The sequence below is a fragment of the Saccoglossus kowalevskii genome, chromosome 3 (assembly GCF_978046115.1).
Source record: "Saccoglossus kowalevskii chromosome 3, keSacKowa6.1, whole genome shotgun sequence".
Classification (NCBI taxonomy): domain Eukaryota; kingdom Metazoa; phylum Hemichordata; class Enteropneusta; family Harrimaniidae; genus Saccoglossus; species Saccoglossus kowalevskii.
In genome coordinates, this window is record NC_140643.1 from 29130890 (window position 1) to 29156846 (window position 25957).

General features: G+C 34.0%; 1 protein-coding gene across 1 annotated transcript; it reads left to right on the forward strand.

Annotated features, from left to right (window-relative positions):
* Nucleotides 1–474: 474 nt before the first annotated feature.
* Nucleotides 475–24638, forward strand: LOC146747712 (uncharacterized). Its single transcript, XM_085496561.1, has 6 exons — nt 475–530; nt 1108–1288; nt 1834–2007; nt 2920–3030; nt 3491–3655; nt 23021–24638. Exons 4-6 carry the CDS (start codon nt 3009–3011, stop codon nt 23257–23259), a joined length of 426 nt encoding a protein of 141 aa, XP_085352687.1. The 5' UTR covers nt 475–530; nt 1108–1288; nt 1834–2007; nt 2920–3008; the 3' UTR covers nt 23260–24638.
* Nucleotides 24639–25957: the final 1319 nt, after the last annotated feature.

A 25957-nucleotide genomic window follows, 5' to 3' on the forward strand; every position in this document is an offset into this window, starting at 1 on the left:
CAGACATCTGATGCTATTGCCACACCAGTACTCTCACTCAGGTAAGGGACACATGGTTATAAATCCAAACAATACACCGTCCAGACATCTGATGCTATTCCCACACCAGTACTCTCACTCAGGTAAGGGACACATGGTTATAAATCCAAACAATACACCGTTCAGACATCTGATGCTATTGCCACACCAGTACTCTCACTCAAGTATTAAGCGACACATGGTTATAAATCCAAACAATACACCGTTCAGACATCTGATGCTATTGCCACACCAGTACTCTCACTCAGGTAAGGGACACATGGTTATAAATCCAAACAATACACCGTCCAGACATCTGATGCTATTCCCACACCAGTACTCTCACTCAGGTAAGGGACACATGGTTATAAATCCAAACAATACACCGTTAAGACATCTGATGCTATTGCCACACCAGTACTCTCACTCAAGTAAGGGACACATGGTTATAAATCCAAACAATACACCGTCCAGACATCTGATGCTATTGCCACACCAGTACTCTCACTCAGGTAAGCGACACATTCAAACATTACGCTGTCCAGACATTGCATGCTATTACAACTATGCTATTGATGTTGTTACGTGAACTTCCAAAGGTAATATTCCATCAATATGCTGGCAGGATGGAGAATACACAAGTGAAATATAAATGCAGAATACAAATTTGGACTAAAGTCACATGTTATTGCAAACATCTTTACAGAAGAAAATAATTATTCTATCATGACAAAGAATTGTGTTTTACTTCATGATGTAAAAACTGGGGTTTAATTCTGTATATATTAAAGTACTGTAATTAAACGACTCTATTAGTAGCGCATCCCCAGTAGAAGTACATATAAACCAACAATACTGACGGAATCATTAAAAATAATATCTATTTTGACCATAGAAACACCTCTGTCTGTAATTTGTAATCACATGCACTACTAATAGAAAAAATATAGTTATAATAAAAAATTAGATTAAGCAGAATTCTAAATGATAACTGATGATGATAACCGATAACTGAAGAAAGTTATTTTTCTTTTGATTGTCATCAATCCGAACTACTTGATAACATATACATTGTTTGTACTCTGTTAGGTCATGTACATTTACACATACCATAATAGACTGGCTAGAGCCTGGTACCTACGGTGATACAGAACTCACTGGGTACAAGTTAATGATAAATGAGAAAGAGGAAGCACAGCTCCCATCTGATGTCACAACTTATACATTCACCAAGGGTGAAATATGCAAGGAATATCGATTCACCATCCAAGTAAGAAAAATTAAAATGTATTGTGTTCTTTCTGTATTACTAGTAAATGACTTCATAATTAACCTAAACATGAGATTTGATAAACCTAATGATTGGTCATTTTATTTTAAATTTCAGTTTAATCAAAGTGCATTATTGTTGATATGAGACTTTGACCAATATCAACAATTACCATCCTCAGGTGCCTGTTAAAATTTGGTGGGCATTCACGACTGCGTGCATTCGATATGAGACCCATAATAGTAATACATATGTATAAGGGTTAAGTATGTTTACACAAATATAAATGATACGACCATGATGACCACCACCTTTAATGGTCGTATCATGTGGCAATTCAGTTACATGTAATAAATACACTTGTTTATTAAAATCATTTGCATGGAGTGCTATACAAAAATGTATATGATCGGAAAATCATTATACAGCACCAACAGATTAAATTCTATGCTCTGTATATGGTCTACAGAAATCAAAATTGCTATATAGTTTTTTACTGTTATAGTTATTGATTCAGTCTTTTCTAACTTATTTAAATTATACAGGCATTATGTAGTAAAGCTCACCTAAACAGCAGTCTATCAGAAATATTGCGAGTTACTTGGCCTGGTGTTTTGCCACCCACACTGAGAAGAGTTCCAACCAACAAACGCAACTCACTCAAAGTAGCTTGGAATGACTTGTATAGTACTGGTGGTGTAAAGATTGCTAGCTTTAAGGTCAGCATTTATATTGTACCTACAGTGATTAGAATGTCTTTAATACATTCTGAATCTTGAATATGACAGAATGTGATTATGGAATGTTTCATTAATTGCATCATGGGAAAAGTTAGACAGAGAAGCTTCAGAAACAGCAAACAAACTTCCAAAATGTAGTTTGTACTAATTTCCTCTGATATAACACAATTCACAGATATCAGACAAAACATCAATTGCATTACAGACGGTTATTATTTTCTCTTTTTTTTGCAATCCCTTTCCAGCAAAATGTGATAGAATTCATAGAACAAAGTTATCAAAGTTGTGATAAAGGAAAGAGTGGTATAAACAAGGATCAGTGATTACTTGAAATCGATACCAGGAAGGGGGGGGGTAAAAGAAAAGTTATATAACAATTTATTATTTAATAATTTATTAAAATACATAAGTTTGTCCAACTCCCTGTGGTATACCATAAACAGAAATGAGTGAAATTATTGCTGCATTCAAAAATGTAAAATCAACATTATCTGAGATGAACATGAACTAGTACTTTCGCAGACTCACTAATTTTAATTAAGATTTCTAGATTTTGTGATCATGCATATCGTATGAATTTGTCAATGTGGGATCTTCATCGCATTTCACACTCTTGCATACCCTGATATTGATAAAATTCGTATACGTGTATTATTGAAGAAATAAAAACCTTCATGCGACTTCCATCACATCACAAAAAATGCCTTTTTATAATATATATTTAATTTTAGTCAAATTCTGCTAGTTTCCATATATAGTTACTTTAATTTGTAAATTTACAAGCCCTTCGCTCACAATAAAAATATACCATGTAGCTATGACATTAATAAATAATAACATCTTCAATGTTTACCCTTGAGTTATAATTATCTTTCTTGTTTTTTTTTACAGGTCTTGTACGTAACGACAGTAACAGTAGCAGTGATTCGTCCAATGTCACAGGTGTTGCTGAGTTGTTCGGCATACAAGGTGTTCCAACAATGGTAGTTATTCATTCAGATGGTAAGTTTGCTGACTAAGACTCATGAACGGTAGTTTATATTCTCAGATGTATAGAAGATCATTGGTTCAAATAAAGCATCTGTGGGTTAATATATTTTTGGTCTTAGTAACAACACATTTACTAATTTCCAAACTACACTGCCAAATTGGGTTGGGAGAAATGGAAATATCACAGAACTGGAGGAGCCAGGAATGGGCCAATATATACATATATTAAAATTGGTCTACCTGTAATAAAAAGTACAAATACCATGGATGCACCAGTCTATGCAATTTCCAGTTTAGTGCAGTCAAATATGTTATGTGAGAGCATAATGTGTGAGACATAGGTGATAAATACACAAAATGAATGCATAAAATGTGGGGTGAAAGCCAAACTGTATGATTGTACGCTTTTGTTGATTGTCAACAGATAAGATTCCATTGTTGCTGGTCTCAATATATTTATTGTCATGCTCAGGTCACATTGCTTGGCAAGGACGATATGCAGCGTATGAAAACTACGACTTTGAATCATTTACTGATCACATGTTATGTGAGGTGATGGAGACAAGGTGCCCTGTCACATGTGATCACTGTAAGCTGAAATCTATATCTGAAGAACCCAAACTAAAACCCATTGCAGGTATGTTTGTTGTTATTTAAGTGTATATCATCACCTGTTTTGTCATGCTCACTGATTTCACAAGCATTTGAAGACACTGGAAATATTTCACTCACACAAATGATTATTTACTGCATGTGTGGAAACTTAGAACTTGAACCTATTTATTTCTGGCACAGTAATGCACATTCTCCATCAGTTAATATATAGCTAACTTTTACTGCTAATAGAGTTAAATCACCACAACCATATTTAAAATATAGTTTTCAAGGTAGCTGTATTATACATTCATGTATATTTGCAAAATTATCTTTTACATTTTGCTACCCTGACTGAAAAAAAAATCAGATGCATCGAAAAGCAGTTTTTATTGAAAAATTATCGATTCTGTCAAGGCCATATAAAGTCACATGATTTTCTGGCATACAAGAAACATAACATCTGCAAGCAAAACATAACAATGTGCAAATGTATTGGGCCATTCCAGTTTATATCTGCACCCCCCCTGTTGATGAGGTCGGATTTCCGGGACTGTATGATAGGAAAAATACCCTGGAATTCCAACAGTATATGGAGAAACTGAACCTGGAAATCCAGACGAGTATGGACAAAATTTTTCTGGAAATCCAGGCAGTTATGGCTACTAAATAAAATGTGGCCTAGTTTATCTTCCCACATACCTGTTGATGAGGTTGGATTTCCAACACTGTATGACTAAAAAAAACTTGGAATTCTGATTGTATATGGTAACAAAATTGGACCAGTATAAAATAGTTTTACTAAAGTTAGATGGCGACTAGCCACTCAACAGAATGGGTTTAGTTTATATCTTGACATATCAGTTGATGAGGTTGGATTTCCAACATTGTATGGCAGAAGAAAGACACAATATGGCAATATTTGAGCTATATCTTTGAACTCAAGTTTGACTGCCACTATATGAATGAATTGTCAATACCGTAAGGATTAACGAATTGTACCTCTTCTTCTGGCCATGGGCAATTTGTTTTGTTTTACTTAAAGGGGAAGGTTTCACTCCCAGGGATTGATTGCACTTGATGTTTATTTGTATGGGAGTGGTAGTCTTTTGTTTTCTATTGTAATGGTAATCTTGAAAGTGCCTGTGAAATGGCTGCTATTTTCACACCTAAAATTATCCATTGATACATAAATATTATTAATTTTTATATTTCTAAGCATAAATTATTTTTTTAAGTGAAAAAATGCATTTTAAATTCAGTCTACGGCAACTTTATTTTTGTGTATTTTAAAAGGCTCCTCATTAGCTTCTCATTTGCATACAGAAATTCTGGCAGGCATGGGTAAGAATATACATTGCCTTTTAGTTTAAGAGTATGTCATTGTTATATTGCTTCTTTTGTGATGTTACTAATAGTCTTCATAGCAAGACTTTTAAATATTTTATTAACATTGTAGACACTCTAAAATCATTATAACATCACAAAGACTAAAGAAGTAAATAATTTCAAGACACCAGACCAGTGTTTTTTCTTAAGGGTGGTAAGCAGGTAAATATTACCAGAGCTCTCAAGCCATTTTACCTGGGCCCCCCTAGCCAGAATTAGATGTAAGTATAGGATATGGATACTTTACCTATTTCCCCAAACTTTTTACTTATGTTTCCCTACTTTAGCAAAACCACTGCAGACACAAGTAAAGCTATGAACACAGAACACAATATGAACATTAGCTAACTATTGGTAGATTATTTATTGAGTCAAGTACTTACTACATTGTACTGGGATATAACTTTACAATAAAATGCTCATTTTACCTTATAATAAACATTTTAAGACAAGTTGCTCAAATATTTTGAATATTATATCTCTGTTCATATAATAAGAATTTTCTTGTGTGCTAACTCGCCAAAATAACACTTACATGTTTTATTTATTCAGCTTTATTTAAACTTCTGTTGCCATGGTAACAGCTTAGTTAGCAAAAATAAATTTATACTTTATTCACTAAGAAAGATAAAAAGTAGTGTATCTTGAGTTATGACTGGAAAATGTTTATTATATCAGGTACTATGGCTACCTTCAATATGCTAACCCATACCAACTTAAAAGTGAAATATTTAGAAAACCAATAAAAGACTTTCCCTTTAAAGTTGTAAAATGTTTTATTATATTCTGTACAGTATAATGCGTGAAAACTTTTAAATGATTGCCCAGAGCTGGGCAATGCTGTATGTGTGAAGCCGTGGGAGATAAAAACATTTAGTCAACCTCAATTTATCAGTATAAATAAATAAAACTTAGTTGCTATGTCATCAAATTTGTTTTTCACCATCCATAGATCATGATTCCCACAAACACAAATTAATGTACCCAGAAATCTTGTTTAACGGGTCTTAATTCGGAGAAAAACACACGAGAACATAACATAAAGCCATGCTAACTGACCTAAATGTCAACTGGTATGGGTTTAGGCAAGGAGCTTCCTGGTTTAGGTAAGCCTATACTTACCCATATTTAAGTTTCCAGGTAGTCTATATGTGGACACACATTTTGCTGTGTGAATGTGCCAAATTTTTAATCCTTTTTACTCAGTAAACAAAACGTTTAGGTAGACCTAAGCATGGAGCTCCATGGCCTAAGTGAAATGCATGTGTGAAGCTAGCATAAACCAACAAATGTGGCATCTACATGTATGGGTTTTTAAGTTGGATAAATACCATAATGCAACAGTTGGAAGCTCACCAACATTGGCCTGGGGAGTCTGGTTGCACATTAAAAGCCTCAAATACTGAAACAAGTGATGGTCGATGAGCTTAGCTGTCATAAACAAAAGTTCCATACACGCCCATTGGAAATATGTTGATGTACTCAATTGTTACTCATAACTAACAAGCAAAAATTGTTCAACTTCATTGATGTACATAACCAAAAAAGAAATGTAATATTTTCTTTATGGTGTCAATAAAGCACTATTCTATTCTATAATATATACCGGTAATATATGGAATCATGAACTATACATGGCCTATGGGAAACGTATGGGAAAGTGAAAAAATAAATAAAAAAAATAATAACTATAAAATTCACCAGTTCCACAACAACGAAGATATCTTCACCAAATGAACAACTTTCAGAGGACCAGTACATGTGCCTACATTATAAATTTAAAAGCAATTTGACTGGCCGTTTTGGAGAAGAAGTTGAAAATATGTGTTTTAACACACAAAAACAAGTAGCCGGTTGGCCGTGATAGCTCCGCTGTAAGCAATGTACATTTCAATTAAAGAACTGAAGATATCATTGGAAAATGAACAATATGTATAGTATCAAAGCAATCAGACTTGCCATATTCAACAAGAATTCGATAATATCACTTAATAACAAAGCAATCAGACTTGTGGTTTTTAACAAGAAGTCAAAAATATCACTGTTTTACCAAAAAATATTCATTAAAATTAGAGAATTGAAGATATCATCATGAAATGAACAAATATGAGAGAGTTCTACCTGTAGTACTCGTGTGTATATATATATATATATATGTAATGTCAAAGCAATCAGACTTTAAAAATATTACTTTTTACCAGAAATGACAAAAATATTCATCAAAATTAGAGAATTGAATATATCATCACGAAATGAACAAATCTAAGAGGTCTGCCCAAGGTACAAGTACATATACACCAAAGTATCAAAGCAATAAGAATTGTAGTTTTCAAGTGAAAAATTGACACGGAAAATAGACAATCACTCTTATGATGAGCTCTGCTCAACATAGTCGACAGAGAGCTAAAAATTTTTTTTTACAAAAAATGTTTGCGTATGAAAATCACATTGATGAGTCTACTCTAGGCGAGGTAGATTTGTACCAACTCTCATATCAATATGACATACATTGTATGTTGTTCTTGACTTTTGACAACGATGACGAAAATTTAATTTACAATTACCGGTAGTAGAACTCCCCCAAAGTACCTGTGGTGTGAAAAAGGTAATAATTGGTCAAAAGGTTGTTGAGAAGGCATTTGACACAGGACGTGGGATGAGGATGACTCGGTCAGGATCAGTCAGCCCATGAACTCTGCTCAGTCACTTGTGGTGACAGTGGAGCTAAAAATGTGCTGATTCCGGCCATTAATAATTGGTGGTTCCAGGACAGCTAAAACATCCTTCATTGACACCCAGGCAATATCTTCTATATAAGGCCAGCAGAAATGTGTGCCTCGTTTCCGAAGAAACTTCACACAGATTTCTTTTGTTTCATAGTCAACTTCATCAATCTGGAAAGTAAAAAAAAAGTTACTAAAAATTATACCTGATAATAATCTATACTACGGTACATGTACAATGTACATGAAAAGTCACTGTAAATTATAGTTTATTAAACTTAAATTATGTTGCCGTAATGCTCCTTCTAGGCATTGTCAGTATTATGTCAAATTCTTGCTTACCAGTCCATAATATATTATTTCCCTTTTAGTTAAACCTGTGAACTGCACAGTGACCCACATTCCAACGTTAAGTAATCTGCAAAATATAATAATTGTGATGAGTGAATAACAATTTCTTGACACGTTTAATCAAAGATTTTAGCAAATTTAAAGTTGAATTGTCTCCTATATTTAGTTGAAAGCCCTTTGTGAATACCCCCGGTAGGTTAATTTGACCCCTTAACTAAATCCAACAATTGTCCCATTTGCGATAAATCAAAGACGACATGTATGTCTTATTTTTAGTCTCAAGACTATAAATCCCACAATGCAACAGCAATAAAACAACAATGGATATTATGCCAACTGGCCTAGGGAGTCAAGCTGCATATTAAAGTGCGGTAGTCGTCGCGCTGCACATGTGCGAGATATTTGGGTCTCATATAAACAAAGATGGCGACTTTGACTGTTGCGCAGATCAACGAGTACGAACTGAGATGTTTCCAAGCTTCAATTAAGTAATTTTCATGTTATTGGAAGGTATCAAAGGAGTCACTGGTGGTAATCAGTGCAAGTCGCACCAAGGTCAAACCTCATTCTTGTGATTTCCATTTGAAGAGCACATTGGATTGTGGGAAAATCAATGTTTATCAACACAAATGTGGCACATGCGCAGTGCGGCGACTACCACGCTTTAAAGGTAAAAACTCATGAAAAAATGTAATAACACAATTTACACATTGTGATAAGTGGATACTGTATTTAAAAAGTACATTTGAGATTCCTTAAGTTGCTGAGAATTCAGGCTTTTGAATCTGACTGATTGCAGACGTTAATACTGCACACAGTACAGTACAACATACAGATTTGAAAAGAGGAATGATCATTTTTTAATAAAATTTTTTAGACAATACAACTTTAAGGACAACATGGCTACCAATCATTCACATTCAACCAAATAATAATAATCACATGTAGGTCATCATATTTTGTCTGTATGTCTGAACCGAAACACGAACAGATGGATGTGCACACATAAAGACGAACAGTACCCAAACTAATAGTCTCAGTTTTCAGACTTTGTCCAAACAGGGGCTAACAATTAAATTGACTACCAATTATCAGAAAAAATATTTGAGAGGTATGTGAATGTTTCCTATGGTCTGGTTCTGTGCATGAACTGAATTTTGTTCTGTATACAACCATCAGAACATAGTCTGTCAATGTTCGGAAGTAAATTTGACAAATCATATTGAATAATAATGATTGTCATTCCTAGACTGCGGCTCTGCACATCTGACAGGTACTGCCAATTTTGATAGTTTTTCACTTTTCATGATAGATTTGTCAAATTTACTTACCAAACATCAACAAACTACATGTATGTTTATTTAAAATAAATTATGGGCCATGGGGTTTTCAGACTTTTAAAATATTTTCATATTTACTATTTTGTACATTATTGCAATATGCAAAAAAGACTTACCTTGCAGAATTTTCATCCTGTTCCGCTGATCTTTGATCACAGGGTGTACAATTGGAAATTTTCATAGCACTTTTTTTATCTATATCTCTTACATCAGATTGCAAATCAGCTTGATCCAGTCCAGCACTTGCACCAGTTTTTGCCGCTTTGGCATCAGGAGTAAAACAAACTGGGTCTGATATATTAGCCGTAGTGGGTTTAGGGACTTTTTTATTACAAACCAATCTTGTAGTTTCAGCTGGTTCAGCTACTTGAATATCATCTTGAGACATTCCAGTTTGATATGATACCATATTACCAACATTTGCCTCTTGGAGATCATTAAACTCATAAACATCCACTGTTTTAGTATCCATTTTTTTGCTTTGGCCATCATCAGCTGATGTGTCCTGTTGTTTTGCATCCACTTCACAATTTTCATAATCTTCTTCATCTAAGTCATGTGTATCCATTTTAAAATCATTAAGAATGTAAGCTTCTTCAACTGGATCCAGTTCTACAGATACAGCGTTAATTTTGACATCCTGCTCATTTCTTTGAACATTAAGAGTAGCAACCAATGACTTTAGTTTTGCAGACTTGCACTGTAAACTCTTTCTCAGTGCATCAATTGTTTTTTTTTTTCTCTGACATTAGGAGAGCCAGTTCTGTTTCTTTCTCTAAAATGTCATCTCTTGTGACAGATTTTGATTCAGTATCATTTTTCAATGCATGTCGTTTTCTTTGAATCTGATTCATGCACAATTTAATTTTCAAATTTACAGCTTGCAACCTTTCCATATTTTTGTTTACTGTTTTCAAAGTTTTGTTTGGTAATTTGTTCTCATTCATTCCAACTATCTTAGCTTCAACTGCATCAAGTTCTGCATTTTCGATTTCTAGCAGTTGTGATTTGCAGTTCAACCAGTCCATTGATATTGCACCTTTGATTTCTGTTGCATTCCACCTACTTGTTCTTTTGTTGACTTTCAAATCTTGTAATTTTCTGTTAAAGTGAATTCTTCTCTCTTTCTCAAGCCCTTTGCTGTTTTCTATTTGCTGTTGCGAATAACTAGAAAGTTCGCCATATTGTCCTTTTCTTTGTTTTTCCTTCATATTTACCACTATGTCTTTTCGTCCAAAGAACAAACCAATACTTTTTTGTTTTTTGATTGGTTCTGACTTAAAAAGTGGGTTATCGATTACTTTATTTCTTGATTTTCCATATCCAACATCTGTCTTTATTCGTAGTTCTTCTGGTTTCATGATGCAAGCCATAGTATTATCAGTAGCTTGTATCACTTCTGGAGTAGAAGATGGTAACTCATATACAGTGGGCTTGCAATCTTTGTCTGCAGCCATACTTTTGAAATCAATCATGTAATGACTGGCATCTGATTTTTTAGCACAGGAAAGAAATGTAATTTTTTGTTCTTGACTGATGGACAGTGGTATTCTGTTATAAGTAAATAAATACTCTTCTGGCATCAGTTCTTTTATATCTCCATCTACCTTCTCTCTAAAATCTGTCAGCATGTTGGGGAGATCATCCACGAAAATCATTCCACGAGATTCACCATTATTTAATAGTACTATCTCAATCATAGTGCTGTCAACAAAATTGAAAAAAAATATATAATATTATACTGTATACTAAGAAATTTCTGAGATCTAAACTACTGATCGTTTCATTTAATTGGGGGTGGGGTTGGGTTTCAATCTGTTACAGAGTTGATTCTATTAGGGAGCCTTGATATTTATTACCTTTTTGCTAAGTGAATTAATGCTTTCAAAAGCTCATTTCCCTGCGATTTAATTTCACATGGCCTTTTTTTTAGACAACTGTATTTAAAAACAAGTTTAAACAGAATACTTCGATGTGGCACTGGTGTTTATACACTCTAAAAATGTTCTCCCTGTTTGAACAAAATTCGGTGATTTTTTTATAAATTATTTCAGCAGCAACAGCATGCTGTGTAGTTTGGTGGGAAAAAAAACAGACTGAACTATATACATGATCAAGTAGCTAAGTCTTTATTTTATTTGAGGGATTTTTTCTCAGGAACCCTTAGACAGGTTGGTAAAATGGTCAAATCTATTGGAAATTGTTGATTGTATACTGTTGATTTTTTCAGAACTCGTGAAAAATATAAAAAGAAAATATTTCTGTAGGAGAATATTACATTTTTTTTATTGAAGCAGTGTGGTATGAATTATTGAATGTTCTCTCACAAGAATAATAAAGCTGTTGTTTTCTTTTGCCAAGTGTTTACTTTTTTATTGTGAAGGTATTATTTAATAGACCCTATTTCCTCAAAACTTTTGCTGAACACAAAAATAGCACATACATCTTTTCACTTTTGGAGTCAAATATTAATGCACATGAAAATAAAAGTGTCAAAACCATGCATCCACAGAACTACTTGTTTACAGTGACACTGGGATTTAAAAAATACAGTTGGTCACTAGATTTTTGTAAAGTATATATTCAGGGTATAAATATATTGAATAAAAAATTGGGTCACTGAAAATTTTAAATAGTGGAATGTGCACTTTCAACACTATGTTGCAAGCTGAGAGGGTCTTGAAAAGTATCTGCTACAATGTATTATTATAAAGCATCAGCATGCTTACAAGACCTGGACAGTTATAATTTTGGCCTGCAGAAAATTTGAGCTTTGGATAGTTCTCCATTCTTATAATATTTGGGATTAATTGTTCTTCCCTTAATGTTTATTATTTTTTAGAAAAAGCCAACAATTAATTTTTGGTTTATCCTGGTTGTTCAATGATGCAAGAAGCATAAAGAAACAAATACTTTGAGTGAAATCATCATATTTTACTTTTTATTACTGTATATTTTGATTTAATAGGCTGTCTTGTTTGTTTTTTTGCCAATTATATTGCACTTTAATTAAACAATGGGGACAGTAACAATGTCAAACAATTTACCTTACTTTATCTCAGGAAATCACAATTCACTTTAGAAGGTGCTCTCCACAACATTTTTGTTTACCAAAACTTTTCAACAAACATTGGGCAGAAGCAATAATTTTTTTTTCTGGCAAGGGAACAGTACAATTTCTATTTTAAATAGTTTTTATGATTTGCCCTCTTGAGTCATATTTGTTATTTACATGATGGACACATTTTCAAATGTTACCACAATGACATTTCACATGGCATTGAACACCAGTTTTATCAGTAAAAAAATATAAAATAAAAGTTACCTTACCTTGATAGCTTTATTCAGAATCTTTTGAGTGACCAATTTCAATTTCCCAGCAAGAAAAGCAGCTGATGTACTATGATCCTGAAGCATCAAGGCCTCTGGAATGTACTATTCCATGGTTTGTGGAGGGTGGGGGTGGGTGGGTACATTCTAAGTTTAATACATATTTTGTTTTACTTATTTTTCTGTATGTGTGTCAAATTAATAAATTCATGTTTACTTTGACAATTGTTTTCCGTATATCAAACTATTAATAGAGTTTGTTTTTTGAATTGCTATATCAAGCATCTACCCTTATGGGCATTTTTCAAAATGAACTCTTCTTGACATGTGCTTGTGTGTCATCAAACTTGAGATTGAAACACAGGTTGCTGCATTTTGGACAAGACATCACTCCAGCAGAAACTATTTTGTGTATCTTATCACCCAGCAAGTCACAGTAGTGCTCGATCAGTACATCAAAATAGAACTGAAAATGTCTGAGGTATGTATTATTTTATATTTTATAAATTTTGCATTGCAATATTGTACAGTCCCTGCACTCAGCATTGGAGGGTACCCCCCCCCCCTCCACAGGACTATATCCAGCCTCATTTGTTACAATTTTTTGTAGCAATGTGGACTACACTACTAACTTTGAAATATAGTTGTCCCCTCATGAAAATTGGTAGTCTGTGGGCACATATCGTCCAAATTGCACGGTCCTGTGTCTTCAACCTATAGGCCTCTACACAATACCATGCGGGATCGCATAGGCTAATTGCGTATCTTAAGCCATGAGATCTGATTGGGCGTGCCTCGAAACAAGGCGCCCAATCAGCTTGGACGTACTAAATTATAAAACAAAATTCCACTTCCTGTTTTTGTCGCTATGAAGACATCCTTCCCACACAAAACTGCGTCGGTTGCCTGTACCTGATGAGGTTTGAGGGCACCAACACCATAAACATTCGCAATTATATCATCACAAATATCACGATTCATGGGCGCTCCCATTTCGTTTAAAATGAAACGTTAAAGAGGGATTTGTAACACGCAAACTGATTGGACAATGATTAGTGACAACTGACTACTGGGGGGGGGGGGGGGGGGGCTGTTAGAATACGCATATTTGATGGTCGTTCTGCCAAGGTCTGTTTAGAGGCATGGCCGAATAAACTTAGACCTTGGCTAGCAAAGATGGTGAGCACAGGGCTACTGCTACATGTACATGTAATTTCAAGCCCTGGTATTGTGTCAATATTATTGTTATGTGGTACATTTGTGTTAAGGTAGCAGGATAGTTTATTGGCATAACAAATATAAACATCTATAATCAGAATAAAAATTACAAGAAACCATACAATCTATATATGCTTGGAAAGCTCTTGGCTTGTACTTTTCTATTATTAATATTTTGTGGGGTGTACACTGGATAAACAAAAACTTGGGTATTTGTTTGCACACAAGAAAAAAAAACAGTTTACTTGTACAAGATATTTTTTTTCAATAAAATAAATATGTACTAATGTATGTGGCATGCCTTATGGAGCTATGCTTGTGATTTTCAAAACAAAATGTGAAAAGTGCCCAAAAAACTGTCCTGCTACCTTAAAATACACACAAATAAGATTAAAAATTGCCCCCCCCCCCCCCACCAGCAGAGAACTATTATTTACAAAAGCCCAGTAAGATGTGTTCACATAGGGTGTGCAGCTGTATACTTCCACTTAAGGAATATCTGCTATTTAAATAATAAAATTAATCTAATAGATGAATATTTCATACTGTAACATGGCACTAAATCACATAGTTAAATGGGGAGTTGTAATTATGTCGAGATTTCACGTATGATTCCACGTTAAATATGACTTAATTCATGAGACATGTTTCTATCAGAAAAATAATATTTGCTTTCAAATTGTTGGATTTTTAGTGAGTAATATTTTCATTTTTGGTAAAATTTTCGACAACTAGTCTGAATCCGTAAGTCCAAATGCTTTTTAGCTCCGCTGTCGACTTTGTCGAGCGGAGCTTATCATATGAGTGATTGTCCGTCGTCCTCGTCCGTCGTCCTCGTCCGTGTCAATGTTTTACTTTTTCGACTTCTTCTTGAAAACTACAAGCCTGAATGCTTTGATACTTGGTGTATATGTACCTTGAGTAGACCTCTCTTAGGTTTGTTCATTTCATGTTGATATCTTCAATTCTCTAATTTTGGTGAATATTTTTGTCATTTTTGGTAAAAAGTGATATTTTCGACTTCTTGTTAAAAACCGCAAGTCCAATTGCTTTGATACTACATATATAGGTACTACATGTGGACCTCTCTCAGATTTGTTCATTTCGTGATGATATCTTCAATTCTCTAATTTTGGTGAATATTTTTGTCATTTTTGGTAGAAAGTGATATTTTCGACTTCTTGAAAGTAATCAAGTATCATACAAATGTATTGTTTCTCCCAGCTGAGACTGAACGGAAAGCGGATTACATAGATACCCATGTCACACTCAATTGCCAATTTGCCATGTTTTCTTATTTATTTTTTATTTGTTTATTTTTTTTTCAGAATATCAATGATGATACTGTAAATATTTCCAGGGAAGTGTTTTTTAACCACTGCCAACTTAAGTTGCAAGATGCAGGCAAACGTGGTTTTGTAGAGCTGAGTGTGTGTGCTAATGGTTTATTACCATACTTCAAAAAGTATACATTGCCAACCAACATTGTCAAAACAGTAAGCAATAATTTGAGAATTGATAAAACTGCTCAGCACCTCTATCCCACAGATGCCAACACCAACCTAGTACCAGTATCTTGTGTCGGTGATGGAAACTGTTTGTTCCGAGCATGTTCACTCCTCCTAAGTGGAAATGAATTGATGCATACAGAACTGAGAGTGCGAACTGTGGTTGAAATGGCTGTTAATGAAGATTTTTATGTAAGATGCAAAGGATTATATGAAAGTGTCGCTGTTGAAGAGCATTTTATCTCTAGGAGAGTTGCAGACCTTTCTCAAGCAGCAGAAAATATTTCTACACGAAACAGAGATGGCATCTTAGAAGCTTTCGAAGTAGAAACAATTTCTGCCTGTAACAATTACTATTATTCCACCTTTTGGCATATGATGGGGCTTGCATCTGCTACTGGTTTTGAAATAAGCTCACTTTATCCTGATTTTAATCCATGTGTGAGAGAAGTTCTAAACCGTGTTATATATCCATGTCAAAGAAGAAGTAATGACATCCTTACAATATTATGGTCCCATTCAATGAATAAACATCCATTGCCTGGTAACTGGTGGAAACCAAATCATTTTGTGCCATGTTTTAAAACAGAACTCCTCAGTCCTGCCAAAACAATTCAATCTCTCAACATCAATGATGTCCTACAGTGCAGAAAGAAGGAATCAGTTATGCCTACTTACAATGCCATGAGAAGCAAATGCACAAAAGCAAAGACTGTTAAAGAGAAAGTATATTCAACCACATATAGGTTAGAAGAGACTAAACCAAATGAAGACTGTGTGCAAAATGCTATGATACAGGGAAATAAGGAGGTTCATACATCTATTCCTAAACCAAATAATACAAATAGCAAAACTAATGATAATTTATCCAACAGTAATACATGTACTTTCAAAAGAAAATTTACTAAAATATCAAATTTAATACATGGAAGTCCACCAATGAAAAAAACAAAACAGAAACAAATTAATGACCCGATAGCAATTTATAAAAAAACGCCTAATTCTTCATTAGTAAGTACACCTTTTAATAGAAAAATTGGGTGTACGTGAAGGTAATAAACAAGAGATTATATGTGAAATTAGAGAATGTGAAAACAAAGAATTTTCTCTAGTTGATTCTACTTGTGATATGACACACCCAATGCCATTTATTAGCAAACAATTCTACTTTAAAGTTGGCAGCCTTGCACAAGCAAATGAAGCCAGAACACGTGAAATCGAAAATCTTGAAGATGTGAACTATCCTGAACAGGTGACAAGAGGTAAAACAACTGGCACTCTGGATGACAATATTAAAACCATTCAACAGAAAATAAGCACTGAAGTAAATCTTAAGAAAAGAGCTCATCTATTAGCAATAAAAGATACTGCAAGATACATTCAACAACATGGTCCTTATGTGAATACTCAGTCGACTGGAAAATTCTATGCTACTGCTAAATCGAAGTACATCAATATCAAAGACACTGATGATCAACTAAAAACACGGAAATCATTTGATTATTATTACACTCTTGCAGCACACTTGAATATAACACAAATATATATTGGTGGAACTGCATACATCATGGAAAACAGAAATTATGACATTCATAATTTACTAAATGTAATAGAGAAATGTGTCAACCATGATGCTCTCATTAATAAGCATGTTGGGAACAGCATTGGAAATATTTTTAACCTTAGTTTAAAATTCTTAGATGGTAAACCTGAAGAAGATCTTCTTATGAGTATGATTGAAAAAATAACTAGTGTGAACTTTGTTATGAAACTACGAAACATAAAAAGTAAAAAAAGAATACAGAATAGCAGAGATAGTTTAATGTCAAAATTGAAGCAAGTAAAAGCTATTGATGTGTTATCACAAATGGTGCGAAATGATATGACTTTAGAACAACAAAATGCCTTCACAAAACGAATCATAAAAGCAAAAGTGAGGAAAATGAAGAAAACACTTATAGCATCAGGTAGAGGAAGAATGATGAAATGTGACGAGTTTCCTGAAATGACCGAAATTATGACGTATATGTTTGAAAGTGGTGGTAATGACGACGCACCATCCGGTGGGTTAGAAAGCCATCCAAGACTAACTGATGGTACACTATACAGAGCAACTGATAGCAACATGATAATGAAGAGAGCAAAAAAAATTTTGCTGCAGTTATCGCCTATTGGTTTTACAATTTCCTTATCAACCTGTTTCAATTACACACAAAATTACAGGCAGAAAACTCACCAAGCCAGACAACACCATGATGGAAAGAATATTAATGCATGTATCTCTCTTCATGTACCACCAAGAACAGGTGTGCAAGCTGAAGTGTTCAATCTTCATTGGTCTACAAGCCATGTCAACTTCAGCCTTGATCAAGCAAGAGAAAACCAAGATTCATATATGGTAGACTCTAAGGATGCAAAAAGCATTGTGCTTGCTAATGTAGCACCTGTTCAAACAGTTGGGAAAACATGGAAGAAAAGGGGTGGAATCCTTTTAGACCATGACTGGGATCAGTCAAGATACAACGCTGTGACCCCAATGACACATCTTTTTATGAAAACTGAAACAGTATACAAGACTCCCCATTTAAATGAAGCTGCATTTATTATCGAAAATGGAAATTCAGCTGTTACATTGTATATCAAACGCACTGGGGATGCTGTAAGCCTTGTAAACTTGGCATTTTATGAACCAGAAACTGCATTGAGATGCATGAATGAAATTTTTCTATTGATGACAGAACCAGCTTTGGATCCATTTTTTAGGAATAGCAAAACAAATGCTTTGAAGGAAAATTTTTTGTTTGTCGTGGACAATGGAGCTTCAGAAGCTCCATCCAACACTATTGTTCAGATGATCATGGTAAGAATACAAACATTTCTTAACTTGGATTCTGTGTCATGCAAGTCTTTTGGTGAGTACCATTCAAAGAGAAATTTTGTAGAACGTGTACATGCTTCTGAAAACAAAGCACTGAGTAAACATGGTCCATTTAAAGTTCCTGACACATACCCAAAAGTTCCACTACATTCAACAGCCCACAAAGAAGCAATGACAAGTATGGCAACTGAAGTGATGGACTGCCTGAAAACAGCCACATATGCTGGGAAGCCTCTTCATGTGTTCAGAGGTGTAACACACAATGAAGAGGTCTTCTCAGATGATGATAGCCTCAAGGCATTTTTGTCCATGACAGAGAAGCGAAAAAAGGAGTGTAGCAATGATTATAGTGTAAATAAAAATGGTATAGTTAATTCATTACAAGTAGTATGGAATGTAAATGCAGAGTTCAAAAGAAAATACACAGATGACTATAAAATAATTCACAACAAAATGAAGCATAGAACAGCCCATCTTACAAAATATTCAACAACAATATATAGAGAAAATGAGAGTTGGATTGGCATGCCCCATTCACGGTATGACAAAGAACCAGTACCAGACTTTCTACGATGGTTAAAAACTGGTGAACTGCATTACCTCTCGTATGAAAACAGAAAGCATTTGGGCAGTGGACCATGGGATAGAACTGAGTCATGTTTTTTGACCGAAAAAATACAGTACAGTGATAACTCAGCCAAATGATGACCTGTTTACTTTATTGGCACTCCTCTCATGGACTACTGTGGCAAAAGTGAAAGATTACTACGACCAAGCTAAAAAAGGCAATGAAAAGAAAATCAAAGATGACATTGAGAAAGAAACCTGGAAACAGTCACAAATTTACAAAGACCATACACATGCACAATTAGAAAGTATGTGCAAAACCAGACACATAGATGATTCAGGTAGTAAACACGAACTTGTTAAAAGAATAGCTAAATTAGATGGCTTGCAGCAACCAGTTTATGTGGTGTATGCTGGTAACCTAAGGGATATACCTGACTCTACTGCAGGACTTAAAAAATTATCAGCACCTAAATTGCGAGAAATTTTGAATTTTCATGATATACCTTTTGTTGGCTGCAAAGATGAGCTTGTTTTAAGGGTTTCTTTGCTGAAGCACAATCATCGACATCTGTTATTTTATGAGCAAGAAAATGGTTTGCTGGATTTAATTCAGATCGAAAAACAGTTAATTTTGGAAGAGAGACGTTTCCAGGTAAGATACACAACTGTAAACCAGAAAAGAGCCTACACAACTGCCATTCTGCCTCATATATCACCTGACAGACCAAGGGATCGTGCATCTGTGTCAGTTCCAGAGCCATACTGCAACAAAGTACCAATCCCAAGAAATATCATTCTAGAAAATTTACACACTGTATTTGACCCACTCGAAGATGAAATTGATAATTTAAAAAGAATTAATCAAAACATCAATAAACAGTTATCATTAATCTCGAATTCTTCAGCCAAAAATGACAGTTTTGATAATATGTATGTTGATGAAGAATACCAAGAAATCATTCAGGTTGGAGCAAAAATAAAAGTGAAATTGACTGAGAACGATGTTAAAGACAGCGCACGACAACCTGGTTGGCATACAGCTGTTGTGCAGTCATATAATGCTGACTTGGATGAAATAGAAATAGAGTATAACAAGGAACAAAACCAAATTTACTCTTTAGACATCACTAGAGAACTTTCACAGGGAAAATTAAAAGTAGTAAAGAAAAGTAGGCCTAGTTAATCATTGATTAAAATCTTCGGGTGTACATACACTGGATATACCATATTTAGCCCCCAGCTGAACAAAATTTGTCGGTCCACCTGTTGGCACAAAGTGGTCAACCATACATATGCACATCAATTTTCTTCCTGAATTAATCAAATATTGTTCATTTTGAATGTCAAAATCCAGTCCAGTCAGCTCATAGTATGACTGATCATCTGTGAATTTGTTTGTAAAACGCATATTTTCAACTGCTTCCCGAAAACGGCCAGTCAGATTGCTTTCACATTTACATTGTATAATGTAGACACATGTACTATTTCCTGTCTCAAAGTTGTTCATTTTGTGATGATATCTCTATTTTTGTGGAAGTTATGAATTTTGTTATTTTTTTTGTATCTTTTCACTTTCCCATACGTTGGACTCCAATAAACAACTGTAACTAAATTTTTATATTTGGACAAAAATTTAACATAGGACCACCCCAAGACAAAGTGACTAACCATACATAAATGCATTTCATGATTCAACCAAATATGAAGAACTATCAGCCATTTTGAATGTCAAAATTCTTGTTAGTCATATTTTGTAAGATGACTTTATTGAAATGCTGTACAAAGACAAAGTACCTATCCATAGATGTGCCCATCAATTTAGTTTTGGATTTCATTAAATATGGCTGACTGGGGTACTTTTTGAATGTCAGAATTCAGTTTATTGGTTTGTTCTTCAGCATTTTAAAGGAATTTTTGGACCAATGTGGGTACTTGGGTGAATAAGCATACATGTAGTGATGGACCATAAAAATGCAGTCAACTCAATAAATGGACTAACCAGTTTCTCTGGGATGTCAAGATGAATTAATCCAACATGATATGTAATTGCTCTAATTAACTAATGACCACCAGTTACAACCTACCAACTACTTAACTTGGAAAAATATGAATTAAACTAGCTTTTTACATATGTTTTAAATATCTCTTTGCAACTTATTGTTATGAATAAGTAGTCATACATATGCTTGGCAGATCAGCTCTACTTTGATACAATGTAGACAACTATGCATACATAATGTAATGCTGATTCACTTGTTTAATGAGTAAAAATGCATTTTAAATGGTACTGAATTGTAAATTGTATTTTCTGAAATTGAAGATTATGGGGTTTTATTAATTAAAATCAATGATACAAAAAGTACAGATATGTCATTAGTAATCATTATTATTAATCATTATTGTAACACTTCCTTCTACATTTTTTTAAACAAAGATACCACCGTAATATACAGTCCACAGTTTGGATTTCTATACAAGGGAACTGGAGGTCTGATGCTAATGCTTCACACAAGAGACGCATTTATGTGCATTTTCACATAACCAAATGAAATAGCCCCATTTCCCCATCCATTCGACAAGTGACATTGAATACAAGAGTCTTGTGATGAATTGGTGTAACTCAGACCTCAAGATCTGGAGTAGTATTTTCATTATTGTATGGAGAATTTTGAACTTGGAAAATTTGCATCATATGACGACAGTTATATTTGGAAATCCTACTCTGTATGGTGGCACGAATGAACTCATCAACACCGTGAATCAAGGTTAATTTAGATTTCCATTATGAAACATAAATTTTGAATTGGCATATGACGACAGTATATTTGGAAATACTACTCTGTATGGTGGCACAAAAGAACTCATCAACACCATAAGTAGGAACTATAGTTTTGGATTTCCATTACGGTATGGTGAATGGTGATTTGGAAATACAACTTTGTATGACTTGTAAACCCATGGAAATTATACCCTGTATGAAGTAAACACACAAACTCATCAACAGGGGGGGTGCAGATATTAACTGGAATGGCCCATTTTAGAGTTTGATGTGCTGTTTAAAGTTTTGAGTTCAAATTCTAAGCAAAGACAAATATCACTGTTACGTTATTTTAATGTTCATAATGTTTGTAACTTTGTCAGATATTGTACCATGTCGTGTTTATCTGTCTTAGTTCATCTGGTTTGTGTTTGATGCAGCAGCTGGGGTCGAGTGAGTGCATGCTGTTTATTTCAATTTCACCGATATAGGCACAGTAATGAGCACCCACAATTGTATAAAACTTCATCACCAATTTAATTAATTAGGCACAATTTTAAATTTCTGTTATATGAATGGCTTTAATAGCTTATCACTTATTATTATTGTTGACAAAGTGAGTCTTCTCAGAGTTCATCTTGTCTGTGTGTGTGTACATACATTTAGGAAACTAAATTTATGTAACACACAGCCAAGTGATGACAACATCATAAAGTGACTTCTACTCTTTGTTTTACATTTTCAGAAATTTTTATTTTGCCATTTGAGATGAAATTTAATTAAATGTAATCTTAGAAAAATTTGATTTGGAATTTATTGAAGTGGAATTAAATTGTAATTTAAATTTACGGTAGTAATATTAATGATCAAAATTATTATCTAGCATGTGTTCCAATGAACTGTGCATCAGAATGTATTGTAATTTAATACATGGGTGCTTTGGGATAATCTGCACATCTAATTAGTTTGTTGCTTGAAATGAGCATATTAATTACCTTATTTGCATAATATTCAGCCAATTTTCTGATTTCTTCTCTGCTTTTTGGATTTTAATTTAATAACCTAGTTCGTTTTTGGTTAATTACCTAATTTGTATAATCGTAACCAATTTATATATCAAAGCACTTATAGGACTATGACATGGTGATTCATGTACCAGATTTTTACTGAAAATTAGATTGATATTTGGCATAATAATGTAAAACTGTGATTGTATAAAAATTCCATACAAATGAAAGTTTCAATGAATTTGAACTTCATTTAAAGTTCATTTGAGCCAGCCACATGTGACCATGTTTGTGTAAATTAGCTCTGCGTATATAACCTGGATCATATTATTTCAGCTAATCCCAAGTCGGTAAGGGTAGTTATATCAGAACCGTCAACATCATCAACATCAGGGATTGAACCGCTGCAAGCCAATAATTGGGTTGATACCGACCCAGATACCAGTTGTCAGCTGCCTAGGAACAGACGTGGTAAACACAGAAGAAGCAAAGATAAAATGTCTGAACCGCAACTGTCAAATGGGCCGTCTCTGCAAAAGAAATCTCACAGACCTAAGTCTTCCTATTCCCAGTAGACTAGATATTCCACACTAACTTACCTGATTTTATACAAATTATACCAGTCTGCGCATCCGTGTTCCAATAGTAATGTGCTGTAGTCATGGAAACAGCTAATCAGTGACGACACATAAATCTGTGCGAAGTACAAAGTTACAAAGCAATTCACCAGGCCATTTCTGAGTGTACTCGGAAAGATGCTAAATTCCAGGCTAAATATAATGTACTTTAAATTACAAAATTATTTGATTGAATACAATGTACATATTTTCCATCAAACTATTGTTTTGGAAAGTGATTTGACACCCGAATTGAGAAATGTTTTAAAACCAAGATGTGTAACTTATTCACACAGCAAATAAACAGTCTCCATTATGTGACCTATTATACACAGTTTATTTTTCAATTTTCACTTCACTGTACTGCACTCAGGTTTTAACTTTTGTATAATACATGTATATACACAAATGTTTGTACTATTGTACCTTCTATGCAACAGTTAAGAATATTTTCAAACTGTATTCCAGAATTATAATGATTCCCTGTGGGAATGTAAACATTTATTGAATTTTTCTATTTCAAAATATTATGTACATTATTCGAGAAGCCATTATTTTCCTTTTTTTGTAAATAATCTTGAACGAATTACAAATTTTATTTGTTGACTATCACCTCCTAAAACTAGTTATCTTTTAATTCATGCATATTGAAAAAAAGTATGCAGTGGTGATGCAGTAAGGGCATCAATATTGACACATTTGTAATCTTTCATTTTAATTATGTATGATGTCTTATTACAAATTTTATCTTGGGTATTTTGGTTTTATAAACTTTTATAAAATAAAGTCCAAATTATTGTTAAATTATATATGACGTGATTAGGACTTTCCAATTTGTGGTTGCCTTAACTCTTTAAATGCACAAAAACGTAGCTGCATAATCTTTTCCTTTTGCTTCAAAGTCAAGAAGAATTTATGTTCATTGGGCCAAAAAGTAACAAAGAAATTATATAAAAATACACAAGTTTGCAAAATGATCACTAAAATGTTGATGTGAAAAAATATGTCTCTCAAAGGATTAGAGTGTGTGTCTTTTTAACAGTTTTGAGAAATCCAGATTCTTTGGTTTTGTATAAATATAAACAAGTACACAGTTTTTAGTTTGAAATCTAAATTAAAATCATTAAATTACTTTTACAAAAGGAAATCATGCAGAGTTCATTTATTCAGCATGTATATTTGTAAATAAAGACTTTATAACTTTTGATGAAGAAATATTATTTGCCATGTAAAATGTTTTGGTGCGATGATGGTTGCAGTATATTTATAAATGTGTTATTGTAGTGGTTGCAATTCACATTTTAAAAGGACAAAATAAAGTGTAATTTTTCAACAAACTTTATTGTTTTTGTGAGGACGATAATGACAATTGTATGGAAAAGTTTTATTGCATTGCTTTTGATTGGGAAGTGAAATCTTATTCTGGTTGTCCGAGGTAGTGGTTGGTTTCATTCAAACTTGTCATTCACATCACTAATGGTAGATTACTGATGCATGCCATTTTGTCTCGTGGTTTAATTCAAAATGTCCTTGTGGCAGCTATGTTGATGAAGTACGAAACAGATATTGTAAAATTTTCACTGGGTTTTAAATTCACGGTTTCATCAGTTAAATAATGTGTTCTATGCTAATTTTAGCGCATTTTCCAGTCAGCAAAATAAGCAAAATTAAAACCCAGTGAATAAATAACCTTTTTACAGTAATTTAAGTTATGAGTTCAGAACATGTATTCTAAGCCATATAGTTCCGCAAAATGTGTTCAGTGAATAGAATAAAAAATCCATTCAATCGTACACTCACTAGTATAAGAAGTATTCTACTTTTAAATAACTACATGCTATTTTAACGAGTTTGACTCAATGCGTAAATTAACAGAATCTTAATTTAGCTAAAATGCTAACAATCTTATAAGAATATACTTTCTTTTGAATTACCTACATTTTGAATTAACGAAATTACACATGGGCTAATATATCTAAAATAACGAGCCAGCTAAAATATAGTATGTCATCGCATACACAAGGTACAACATCGTGGCAATACACTAACAGCCTTGGGGTTTAAATGCTATGCTGATAACAGCATAATGCGCTTGACATATGGGAGGTCAAATGTTATGAAGCTGTTGGTGATATGATATGGGCAATTGTTTGACTGGTTGTGGGGCAGCATACCACTTAGTGACTGGTACTTCTGAACTTCTGACTGGACAACTCAGAGATGGCGGCACGAAATTTTGCATGGAGGGGCAAGATCTGCTCACCTTCCTACGGGGGTCAGCTCCCCCTAAAAATGTTGACATCTAGCCCCTGCATTTTGAGGGGCAAATTTTACTGACACAAAGGGTTTCAGCTGGATTTTAGAGGGCGACGCCCCAACATTTTTTTTCGAGGGGGCGGTCGCCCCCTCTGCCCTTCATGCTGCCGCCACTGTAACTGATGATGTCTTGTCGCAGTGAGAAGGCGTTTAGGTATTTTCTGGATGAGAAAATCACTGTCGTTTCTGCATTTTTTCTATTTTGTGACCCACTGTATCTGTGTATCTCGATTCATTCTTTTTAACCATGCATACATCATTCATCAGAGTACCGGTACTCATTATAAATTGTACAACATCTATAAAGCCCACAGAGAATACAAACCTGTCACAGGTTTGA